The 13,202-nt window shown below is 39.2% G+C and overlaps 1 protein-coding gene across 1 annotated transcript in view; it reads left to right on the top strand.

Moving 5' to 3' along the window:
• The window catches only part of GUCA1C (guanylate cyclase activator 1C), a 32,586-nt gene extending 24,399 nt beyond the window's left edge, over window positions 1-8,187 (top strand). Inside the window, exon 4 of the mRNA XM_043594089.1 lies at window positions 7,523-8,187. Coding sequence (XP_043450024.1) covers window positions 7,523-7,692 — 170 coding nt within the window. The 3' untranslated portion in view covers window positions 7,693-8,187. The remainder of the gene's footprint in view (window positions 1-7,522) is intronic.
• Window positions 8,188-13,202: the final 5,015 nt, after the last annotated feature.

Genomic DNA, 13,202 nt, shown 5'->3' with positions numbered 1-13,202 from the left:
AGGGGGAGTGCTTACACCAAATGGCATTGATCTCGGTAAACTGGTAGGGGAGCATATTGATCGGAGATTGAGGCGGCATAGCTAAGGATGTTCCTTGAAAACAGAGAGTTTGACATGGTGGACAATATGATGTTTCTAAGTGATTTAAGGGGGAAAAGGAGGATAGATATGAGGCACTGGGACTCTAGCCATGGTTGTCATCAATCCAAAGGAATTTTTTTCCACAGGACCAACATGCCCGCCATGGGTCACTTCCTATAATGGACACTAGAGGGCAGTAGACACCCATGTTGTGTGTGGCAGTTTGCGCTGGTCTACTGTGTCTGGCAGGATGCGATGGTGAGTAGGCTGGAAGGGAGTTTAAATGAAATCGCCATTATGAATGAGCCCAACAACTGGACGAGAGTATAATTCTCAGAAAAATACTTTGGAAATGTATCAGTAGCATCAATCTCCCTCATAAGGACCCAGTCCTAGTCTGCCTCACCTCAATTTCAAGTCAGTATGCTCATTTTCTAGTTTACCAAGATCAGAGCCATTTGGTTGTAGCTACTCATATTTGGGTCTATATAGATGAAGGATAAAATAAGTCAGTTCATGTGAAAGCTTGTAAAAAACAGATTCAGACTAACCAGAGTTGACAAGGAAACTAAGTGAAGGTAGAAAAGGACCAGAGAAATGGAGAGTGGAAGATCTTAAGAGGCCAGTGAAAACCTTATGTGGAATATGCAACTGAACATCCTGATCACCAAACAGGAAAAATGCTGTAGGTTTGTTCTGTTTTAATTTTTAATCTCAGAGGTGAGGGGGTATAGTAGGGGTTGGCATAGAGATGATAAATCATTTCAGCCTGGGGCCGAAATTGTTGACCGAAGGACGAGGGTCCTGGAAGGAGATAGGACACTGTGAATGTTTAAGACTTAGTAATACAATGAATTTCAAAAGGGCAGGTCATGAACGTTGAAAATATGTCTGAATCCTGCTTCTAGTGGTGGAAGCCACGGAATAGGAAAGGTGACCTCTCCTGGAGAAGTATGAGGGTTGTGGTATCCTTAAGAAGGGTCTTGGTTTCTTATTAGTTTGAGGGAACAAATAGCGTGTTCCAGAAAACAAGAAAATGATTCAGGACTCTTTATTTATTACCTAAGCAGTTTCTTAAAAAACAAAGTATAAGTTATCAGTAAAATGGGGGATGTTATGGCAAGAGCCCAGAAAAAGAAAGATGGAGGTGAAGGATGCAAATCTGGAAGAGTGGAGGTGTTTTCTTGGGCAATAACTGAGGTTATCTGCAGTCGGGGAAATGGACTCTTTGACCTAGAAGAATATATCAAAAGAGAGATAATACATTATGGTTTCTGGAATAGCTTATGGAACTAATCACACAAATCATTTCCTCTGATAACAACTTGTCTTTAAGGGGAAAAAACATATATCATTGCCTTTTTACAATGAAGATATTAAATAAACAGGCTACATTTTGGAAGAACAATGAACCACTGTTTCTTGGCAAATGCATATACAGGACTGAAACTGATAAAATTTTCTTTCATATGCAAATTATTGGAGGTTGTTGCATCATCTCATCAAGAGACAGCTGGGTCATTCCCTATGTCAAGAAAAGGAGGCTAAAATTGTACTGTTGGAGAAAGACAGCTCAGAGCACCAGAAGGCAAGGAAGAGAATGTAATGAAGACATAGAAGGTTGATATTTGCAGAAGCGTAAAAGGATTTTGCCAGTATTTGACAGAGGAAAATAAAGTGTTTTACTCACACATAAAAGGAGAGTAAGCACCACAGGGGAGATTATCTATTCTTGTTTGTACAAACCTAAGCATATATACCTCAGATAAGAGTTTTTAAAATTGTTTATTGTCATCGTTATCAAAACATCATTGTTGGTAGAAGTAAAGAAGGTCAATCAAGTATATCAGAATAATGTTGACTATGTGCCGACATATATTTTCTTTAATTTTTCAAAAGGAAAAGCAAGTACGCTATTGTTATCTGATAATCCAGTGAATGTTGAAACTGAAGATCACACCACACCGAGATACAAGCAAAAAAACCTTCAAGAACATGTATGAAAATCCCAGTTTGACTGCAAATTGATTACAAAAGAATAACGGACACCAAATCTATTGGGACAGAAAAACACACAACAGCTATGAAGTATTCTATACATCATTATCATCAAGGTAGTTAGCAAATCGGAGGCAGAAGATTAATCAAAATAGAGGCATAGGATAAATAACCAAGAAAATAAAAAGATGAGAATCTACAAACTCCATGAGGGCAAGAACTATTTCTGTTTTATGTACTTTGGTAGGTCTTGCATGCTCATACTTCCTGGCACACAGTAGGTGCTCTATGAATAGTTGTGAAATGAATGAATGTCTGGTAAGAAGATGTCATGCAAAAAGCACAGGAAGAAATAAAGAAGAAACAAACACAGCATGCATTGCTATCTTCCTACAGGAAGAGAGTTGTCGAGACTATTTTGGAAATTAACATACATGTGCATATGCGTTGCTACTTCAAAAAATATAAATGCAATTGACTAAGAGAAGTTAATTACCAATGGAAAGTGAAACTGGGGGCCAGAAAGAGGTTACAGGGGATTGTTTCATTTCATTGAACTTTTTGTATTGTTTAAATTTATATCATGAGCATGTATTATTATAATAATTCAACAAGCTGTTTTTATTTTTATATTACAAATAAAAGCATCAGGAAGGAAAACTTGAAGAGAATCACAAAGACAGAAAATTGAAGCTCAACATTCAATATTATTGAAGAATGAACAGGCAGGACAGCAAGACTAAGTCAGAGTAAATGATAAAGCACGGAATTCTGCACCCTTTCCTGCAGGAAGAATGGCAATCCGCATTCTACCATGTGCTGCTTAGGAGTCGTTCTTGACATGATTTAGGAAGATTTATAGATGCTGTTCACAACATTAAGTGCAGAAACTGTACCAGGCAAGTTTAACATAGCGCCAAATAGCACAGGGGCAGGGGAGACTTTAAGGCGTTCATAATAATCAACCATGAAAGTGAAAAGAGAACAAGGCCAAAGAGGAAACGAAAGAGGTGATTATTGGGTTGATACTTGAGGTAACAGAAAACAGGAAGACATCTTATTGAGCAATTAACCAGAAGGACCAATGTTTTCGACTGGCACATTGTGGAAAGCCATGAGAGACACAGCGACTCAAACTGGAAACGGAACTACCGGGAGGTAAGAGGGAATCAGGTTTTCTCATAGAAAAGAAGAAACTGCTGCTCTTAACTCTGCTATAAAATGCTGCTAAATGCCTCTAGTGCCACCTTGCTAATGAATACAAAACTGTGTCGTTTAATGTCTTCACTGGCATCCACCCTTGAAAATCTGGCTATTCTCATCTCCTGAGACTCCCATTCCCATCTTGGCTAATTTCCCAGCCCCACCACGATTTTTCGTCAAGTTCTAATTTAAAAGAGTTGAAAAAAGAAAAGTCTTTTACATGGGCTGGTTTCTTTCAATATCAGCTGACTTCTTTAGAGCAAAAATGCTAACGTGTGCATGCACTGTAAATTTTGGCTTTCTTTGGGGGTGGGGATAGGAGGTCATTTTTTGTTTTGTTATGAAAGATAATATAAGACATTCATGCAAATAAATACAGGACCCAGGAATATCAATAAGATAACCACTCTGCAAAAACAAGACTAAGGAAAATATTCATCATCAATGAAGCTGCTGAAATTGGTAGTGAGTGATGGAAGAGCATTGACCTTCAGGGTCCCCAGGAGGAGAAAATGTGTCCCCCAACTCAACAAACTACTAAATAACGTAATGTAGACATATATTATAAGTATATGTATACTTCAACATGCAAAAATAAAATTGTGTACTTTCTGAATTATGCCCTACAAATATTGAAATGTATTTTTAAATATAAAACAAAATAATAAAAACTCAAAAAATTGTTTTAGATCCTTGTATCTGAGTCCTGTGATCTCCAGCTCAGTCACCTCTTACTGGCTTTGCCTCTCTGCTGGTAGATTTTTTGAAGGGAAGCTTCAAAACAAAATAATATATAAAACAAAATAATATATAAATATTATATATAATATATTATAATATAATATATTATATTATAATTATATTATATATTATATATTATATATTATAATATAATAAAATATATAATATATAATATAATAAATAATATATAAATATATAAAACAAAATAATAAAAACTCAAAAAATTGTTTTAGATCCATATATCTGAGTCCTGTGATCTCCAGCTCAGTCACCTCTTACTGGCTTTGCCTCTCTGCTGGTAGACTTTTTGAAGGGAAGCTTCTGGACCGGCATAGGCAATCCTTTCTAGAGAGATTCAGAAACCATCCTTTTATTTTCTTTGGGCATAAATCCTCAGGCAAATTAAAGAGGATTGGGAAGCAATGTTTAAGAACATCAGATAAAGAAAAGCAGTTTGTCAGCATGTTTTCTGAACCCCTCCCACATTCCAGCAGCTCAGTCACCAGCGGTGTGGTGGAGGAAATGGCAGTTGTAGCTGGGGCCTAATAAATATCTGATGAAAAATGAATGAATGCTAATTACTGGGGGGAAAGGGTGAGGAAAACTTCAAAGTACTTTAGATAGAAATAGTAAACATAAGTTGCTATAGGTAGAAGTTGGCTTCATTTCCAAAAGAAATTTTTTATGGTAAGTGGTTAGGTAACGTGAGAAAAATGAATATGCAGAGGTCACACATGTTTTGAGAAAAGTAGAAAAAGCATCACGGAAGAGTTCCATCTTCTAAGTTGCTAAGAGAGTAGAACTTAAAAGTTCTCATCACAGGAAAAAAAATATAAAGTGCAACTGTGTGAGGTGATGGATGTTTAAACTCAAGGCGAGGATTTCATAATATTATACGTATCAAGTCATTATGTTGTATGCTCTAAACTGACACAATGTTATATATCAATTATATCTCAATTAAAAGAGTTTTTTAAGAAACTCCATCTTTTATTTTCTTTTCCACACCAGTAAGTAATCTGAGTTGCTTTTCACCTGACATGATGTCTATACCCTCCACACCCTCAGACATGGCTCTTTCCACCAGCAGTGGTGACAATGGACAAGTGTTATAACTGAGCGATCAAAACCCACTTTACTTGGGGAGCCTGGGTGGTTCAGTGGGTTAAGTGTCCGCCTCTTGATTTTGGCTCAGGTCATGATCTCCTGGTTTCCCTGGGATCAAGTCCTGCTTTGGGCTCTGCATGGAGCTCTGACAGCATGGAGCTTGCTTGGGATTCTGTCTTTCCTCTCTCTCTGCCCCCTCCCCTCCTCTCAAAATAAATGAACATTAAAAAAACAAAAACAAAAACACTTCACTACCCCATCCCCACTCTCACTTCTCTTGCTTCTGCTAAGCCCCTAGAAATTGAAAAAAAAAATTGCACTGGTAATTTAGCAGCTGTGATTTCTCTTTGCCAAAAACAGGGTTGTTTTGTTGTTGTTATTTATGGTTCCCATGACTCACCGCTCTGCACCCATGTGACCCTCCCCAGCCACACACTACGACTCCTTATTTTCAGTTTTCTCTACTTAACTTTGGTTTATTCCATGACTATACTTTACCTGTGAGACATAGATGACTCCCTTCCTACCCTGTGGGTTTTGTAGAAACTTCTTTGGCATAAGGAAAACATAAGGAACAAAGATTCAGTTTCCCTGTAGAAGACGTGTTTTAGAATTTTGCCATTGAGACCAAAAGGTATCTTATGAGAATGTGATAATTCATCCTTATTTATATTTGATTCACTATTGTGGTATTTTGGATATTTGACTTTGTCCACTAAAAAGTACAGGTACAGTATAACATCTAACTTCAGTTCCCGTTGCCTTTCTGCCTCAGGTACCCATTCTCTATTTACCAAATGTTCTTGATTTGTCTTTGGCTGGCCTTCTACCTAGCCACAAACCTGATTTGATAGAATATCTTTGAGATCAAGAACTACATCTCTACCCCTCAACTTTATTTGTTATTTATTTTTTTTTAATTTTTTTTTAACATTTATTTATTTTTGAGACAGAGAGAGACAGAGCATGAACGGGGGAGGGGCAGAGAGAGAGGAAGACACAGAATCGGAAGCAGGTTCCAGGCTCCGAGCCATCAGCCCAGAGCCCGACGTGGGGCTCGAACTCACGGACCGCGAGATCGTGACCTGAGCTGAAGTCGGACACTCAACCGACTGTGCCACCCAGGCGCCCCTCTACCCCTCAACTTTAATGCACTCATGTGTAGTCAAATCCCAGCAGACTTGAAGCCTAGGGTGGATGGTGGTCTGCTGAGGCCAAAGGAAAGACCCAAAGACACAATATTATATGTCAATTATATCTCAATTAAAAAAAATTTTTTAAAGAAATTCCATCTTTCCTCTCTTCCACACCAGTAACCTATATTGCTTTATTGGGGGAGCTGACATACAGGGAGGCCAGGAGCGGCCAATTGGACAGAGCAGCTGCTGCTGGCATCTTTGTGCAGCAAGTTTTATATCCTAGCAACTCAACCCAGGAACTATCAGAGGCCCTTCTCCTTTCATGGACAGCACTTCCAAGGAAATCAAGGTCTGCCACCCAGACACTCTTTGTTATAAGGGAGACACTCCAGGTTGGCCAGCCTCAGAGACCCTGACCTTGAACACCAAACAACACTTTTCACTGCACGTTCTGCTTGATGGGAATGCAGAGGGAGGACAGGATCTCTATATTTCAAGATAGTGATTAACAGGGGCATGAGGGTTATGCTTGCATAAATTAGCTATCCAGCGTGTACATTAAATTTATAATTATAGTCCAAATGAGTCAACAGAGAACCCCTCCCATCTCCCCCAAAATGTTGAAAAGTTGTCTTGTAGGATGAGGGTAGGGGCAAAACAGGGTGGCCAGGGCACACAGTTCTATGGTGATGGTTTGATAACACTGGACTGACCAGCATGAGACTTTGGCTTATGCCGAAGTGATGAAATTAGGAGCCAAAAATCTGAAAAGAAACCTGCTGACCAATAATTGTATGTGGAATGAATAAATGTTTACCCTTCCTCACAGCTGTGGACGGTCCCTGCAATTATTTCCTCAGAGAGAAGAATGTTGAAAACAGCCTTGCACACAGTCCTTTCCTTCTGAACTTAGAAATCTGCAGTATCCATACTCCTATCACTTGGTCATATCTTCATGATTAAAGGTCAAATAATCAATACCGTGTAGAGACATACGCATGTATGTGAACATAGGTGCATTGCTGATGATTCTCAACTTAAAATAAAAATAGATTGTATTTGTCATCTTGATTTTCAATGGCAATCCTACCATTGAATGCTTTGCTATATAAGGATATTCGAAGACTTTAGAGTCTGGTCAAGGTGAAAGGATATCAGAAGAATATCAATAAAAATATCAGGGAATATATTGTATATACCAGTGATTGGTATGGACAAAGCCTCTTGTTAATTGTTCATTTATTATTTTCTAGGAGAACTGACTTTAGAAGAATTTATCAATGGCACGGAAGAAGATCAGGATCTTCTGGAGATTGTTTCCAAGAGCTTTGATTTTTCCAGTGTACTGAAAATAATCTATAATGGGAATCAGCCAGACACAGAAGGGAGGTTTCCTTCAAACCTTGTGACAAGGCTGATCTAGGGAAGGTGGGAATAAAGTGGCTGGGAGAATGCCTTTTCTGACTTTCAGTGGAGGCAAAACTTCCAGTGGAGAAGAAATGAAATTCTCCCATGTACATGCTATTGATTTCATTATATTTGAATATATATTCAATTATATATTATAATTGGTATCAGCCTGTGAATATATCACTTAAGTCCCTTGGAGATGTCCATAAAGATTGTAGACGAAGAATTGTTGCTTTTCTGTTTATACATTAGTACTCTCTCTGAAGGTTAGAACATGATGATTAGACTGAAGGATGGTCTCCATATCAGTTCAAAATAGAACTTGTGTACATTTCCTTCCACACCTAAATTAATCCGCCTCTTGAAACAGAACTGGATTATTTGGGCAGTGTCCCCATAGTTTAACATTCTTCTTAAACAGACTTTTGGCAAATGTGTTTGCTGCCTCTTGGCTCCTGTTGGATTTGTATATTATAAATGACCAAGTTCTGGTCTATGGAGAAACTTTTCTTCTGCCTTTTTTTCTTATTCCTTACCCTGAATCCTATCTTGAATCCGTAATAATGCTCTGTTCCAAAAGAAAAGTCTTAAGCTATGTAGCAAAAGGAGAAAATTTCAGACTGGGCAATGAGAACGTTTCCACTGATTTGCTATAAATCTGGGTCCAGTTGTGCATGAAAATGCAATGCATCATCTGTAATTATTATGCCAGTTGGGGGTTTGATCAGAACAGCAGACAGCCAGGCTATGCAACAACAAGCACTTGACATTTTAAACGGTCCTGACATTATAGCTCTGACATTTCATTTTTTATATCCTTTCCAAAAAATGAAATGATGAATGAGATTTCTTGATGGATTAGAACTTTTTAAGTTTTGGGTTCTATATCACAGGCCCATTGGAACATCTGTCGGTGCAAGACTTTCTCATGGAACCACAGTGGAGGCTGAAGACCAGATGTGAGCGGTCTTTTTTTCAAGACCTTCTTAATGATGCTTTCGTATTCAGATTTGAGTTAAAAACACACATCTAAAACAAGGACAGACTTGGATGTCCCTGTCTCAATGTTACAGATGTGGATAAAAGTATCAATAGGGGTATAGATGAGACAGTAGAGATGAAAAAGAAATGGAGGTAGAGAAGTTATAGATGAATGTATAGACGAACAGGTAGATGAAGATAGTATAGATGGACATAGAAATATTCTGTGGTTTTTGAAAAGATTTTGAAGAGATTCACAAAGAAGTGCACACTATAATATAAAATATGTTGAAATAAAATTATTGTCGATAAAGTAAGAAGAATTAGCCATAATGACACAAAGTTCTACTCATGTGCCAAAAGTGGGGTAGCTGTTGGACTCTGAGCTTCCTGGCAATAGAAGTGAAAAGGGAAGCATCATTACAGTCTTGCCCCAGCAACAGTCCTACCCTAACAGTGGCAATTGATTGCATTTCCCCTTATCTTCCTTCCCCCTACCTAGTGTCCTTTCCACAGAAAACTGGGCCCCAGCTTTCCCTTCCAACCTTCTATGTTCTAATGACTCCAGCCTCTTCCCTTTATTCTTCCAACCTAGAAGGGGGGCTGCTTCCTGTCATTTCTGTGTTACTACTTCACTTTTTCAGTCCTCCAGTGTCTTTTCCACTAATCCCTTATATTCATGCTGTTAAAATAATCAGTGTGATTTCTGTTTCCCTGACTGGATGGATCTTGCCTGGTTCTGCACCTTGACTGACTGCAGGGTCAGTGTTCATTCAGGTGGACAACCCACCCCCTCCTTTCTTTGCAGGCACTGATACTTGCTCTAGAACTGTGCTGCGTGGGCTTATTTAATCCTAAAAGGCAGCGATTGGGGCTGTTATCCCCACTTCATGTCTGGCAGCTGAGACTCAAAGAAGGGGTTTAGCTTGCCCAGAGTTACTGCCTGGTAGTGTCCCTCTAGCGCCACCAATGGGCTGAACTTAACAGGGAAACGGCCAGCAATGTAATGAGTAGGACACCAGCCTAGCATACAGAGTGAAATATGGAAGAATGAAGTTGGAGCCAAGCGTGTATAGCTTAATTATCAGCACATTTGTGATAGGTGGTGTGAGAGCCAAGTAGACACTTTAAGAACTCCTCACCAGCCACAGGTCCCATACTCAGGGCATCCAAGCTCTGCTCTGTCACAGGTCCCACCTTGTACTTTATGCTTTGAACCCTGTGATCCTCATCTGGCTTCCCCAGACTCCAGTCACCCTGTTACCTCTTACCTGGATCCTCCTCCACCTGTCACCCCCTTTGGAATCATGACTGGTCTGTCTAGTTTACCCAGGTTAGGTTTCAGTGTTTCCCTGGATGCTGCCTCTCAGATTTTGAATCTCTGTTCCATGCACTTTACCCGATGCTCATGCTATGTCCTCCCAAGTGGACCCCAGGGCTTAGGTGGAGAGATGACAGTGGTACCCCCTTCCCTTTCCAAGGCATAGCTTTATCTGTAAGAAGGGCAGACAGGCCCACATAGCACACCTTTGTCAGCTTCTTAGGAAAAAGGGTTAGTGGGTACAGAGAATGTGAAGATAGTTGCTTGTCATACGAAAACAGATGATAAAATAGTATCTACTTTATAGTTTTGCTGAGGGCTATGCTAAGAAGGGGAAAGCCTGAAATTCAGGTACAAAGGAATTTAGGTTAATTCAAGGTTAAGTGAGATAGGAAAAAAGAAAAGAGCTCAAAAAAACAGAACCACTTCCTTTCCTTCAAGTCTCCATCTCTCAAGGTCAGTCTCCCCAAAGTCATGTTCCTTCTCCATGCTTTCCTCTGCAGCTTATCGTCATGATCCTGGTCCAGGAAATAGTCCTAATCTACATACGAAGTCATGTTATTTTAACGAACTGAATATTTTAAACTAAATTTCTTCTTCCTTCAGATGATAAGCTTTAAGCAGAGCCTACTGCCCCATGATTTTTTTTTAATTGTGCAGATACTTTTTTTTTTGTATTTAATTAGAATTCCATGTGTTTCTCCCCCGTGATTTTACAGTAAAATTTCAAGTAAGGGATTTTATGACAAGTAGGGCCTAGTGTGTGAAGAACCTCAACAACTTTAGTTAATGTCTGAGACTCTCACTCCCATTTACCAAAGGGCAGTGGTCCAATCAGAATTATAACCATCTACTGCTCCTACAATGCCTTGATGCTTTGAAGGAAAGGCACTATTTTAAAAAGAGACAAAGATGGAAGGTATTAAAATATTTGATCTTAACCTTATGAAAAAGATTCCTCCCCCCCCTTAAAAAGAGACTAAAATCATATTACATCTCTCTGTAGATTTGAAGATACATCAGGAAGATGGCCTGCTTCTTTGGTCCAAAATCTTGAGACAAAAAAGGAAGAGAAAGTCGAAAAGAGATGAATGGCAGCTGGTCCAAGATAAGAACAAGCTCTAGTGTGATTTCTCTCTCTTCTCCTCATGTCAGTGGCTGGTGACCAGCTGCTGCTTCAATTAAGCCTTGGCTGTTTCTGGCAGGGACACAGAATATTCCACCTAGAGAAATGTCTGCTGACACAGAACTGCATGTAGATCACAAGGGTAGGTAGTGGGGGCAGGAGAATGGTTTAAGTGGGGCAAATACTTCTTTCATTTTTCTTTCCAAAATGGGTTGGCCCAAAGGTAATGGGGAAATAAATGAGAAAAATGTTTTGTTTAAAATTAAATATATGACTGAGAGGCAAATGAAGAGGCCTAAAGGAAGGGTTCGTGCATTAAAGAAACAACAGGAGTGCTGGAGATAGCCAGCCCGCTCTGCCTACCCCCCACCCCCATTTATATTAGAATAACCTTTAAACATGAAAATGGAATACAGAAGAGTCCTGACATTTAAAACCAAGCTAGGGCCTTATTCTGGCTGAAGAAATGTAAAATCATTAGAACTGTGTGGACAGGGAATAGCTTTTTTAATACTTAGAGTTTGTTTCTGGGGACAGCTGTAGGTAAGCAAAATTGGACATTCAAATTAAACCTGGGAATACCAAGTTTTATCAGCAGGCTGACTGACACTGAGAAAAATATTCAGGGAAGCAGAATTGCTTGATGGAGAGACCATGAACTGAGACCACATGTGGATTCCTGGGACCTCCAACAAGCCATGTACCTCTCTAGGTCTTGGCCTCCACAGCTCTCCAAGGAGGGGACCAATCTCTGAGGTCCCTTCCACCTCTGTTTTTTTAATGGTTCCACAAAGCCTTCACAATGTGGGGAATAACACCTCAGTACCTCAAACAAGATTATTAGCTAGTTAGAAACAAAGGAAAAAATTGTTTGTATTGCTTGTATTTGATACAAATTGAATGAAGCTCAGATTTTTTTTTCTACTCATGGCCAGTGAGTTTCAGGTTGCTACCTATAGGCTCTATGTTGTCTCCTGTTGTTACTTGTTGTCCCTACCCCTTATTCTGAGTGGTTCTACCTTATTCTAGGTAGGCTAGTGATAGGCTGCCTACCTAGAAGTCACCTGAAAGTCTTTTTCAAAATAAAAAAAAATGTATATTCCTGATGCCCCTGGTGATTCTAATGCATGACCCATTATGAAAACCATAGCTGTTGTCATCTCCTCTGTGAGAGACCCCTCTCTGTGATCACTCTGAAAGGCCAGTGTCCATCTATATCCTTTCTCCTAGCATTGACATTTTGAGTTCCTTACAGTTACACAGTCAGGCATGATTCATTTGTAAGATATAGCAAAAAGATCACAGACTTGCATGCCTGCACGCTAATTTAAATCCTGCCTCCAACACTCACTCACGGTGCTACCCTTGATAAATCATTTACTCGAGTAAGTCTGAGTTTCCACACGACATGACATGAGATAACACACATGAGCACCTGTCACAGTGCCTGGCATGTTACAATACTTAGTACATGTTTGTTCCTCTAACCTTTAAAATTCTTAAAGGTTTAGATACATGGAACTAAGGTTACTCCTTAGGGCCTAGTTTCCATTCTGACATAGAGGAAGGCTACATTCTTATCCCAGACACTTCACTCTCTCGGTGCTCAAGTCACGTTTAGTTGGCCCTTCTAATGAGGTCTGAGAAAACAATCATCTAAACTATTATCTCTGAATGGATGAAATCGTTAAAGTGCCCACAGGGAATGGACTCTCAAACTGTCAGTTATACAGACCTTTAAGATTTTCCCCATGCTCTTAACATGACAATGAGCCCTTATCCATTTTCAGGCAAAAATCCTACAATTAGACTGTACCCTTGGTCTCTGCTCCAGCACATATGTTCATTCTTTCTGCTCAGAATCTTTCCATTTCTATAACGTTTACACTTTTAATGAGCATTTTAAGAAATACAATGTAAAAACTATAATATAATATAGATAATATAAGTCATTAATGTAATCTAGAGATTATGATCATCATTTAATATATAGTATTTAGATCAATATATATGAGACTATCAAGTAAAAATATATCCAAGGGCACCTGGGTGGCTCAGTTGGTTGAACACCCAACTGCAGCTCAAGTCATGATTT

Source organism: Prionailurus bengalensis, chromosome C2 (genome assembly GCF_016509475.1).
Source record: "Prionailurus bengalensis isolate Pbe53 chromosome C2, Fcat_Pben_1.1_paternal_pri, whole genome shotgun sequence".
Classification (NCBI taxonomy): Eukaryota; Metazoa; Chordata; class Mammalia; order Carnivora; family Felidae; genus Prionailurus; species Prionailurus bengalensis.
The sequence above is the reverse complement of the archived record's forward strand: the minus strand, read 5'-3'. Positions and strand labels throughout refer to the sequence as shown.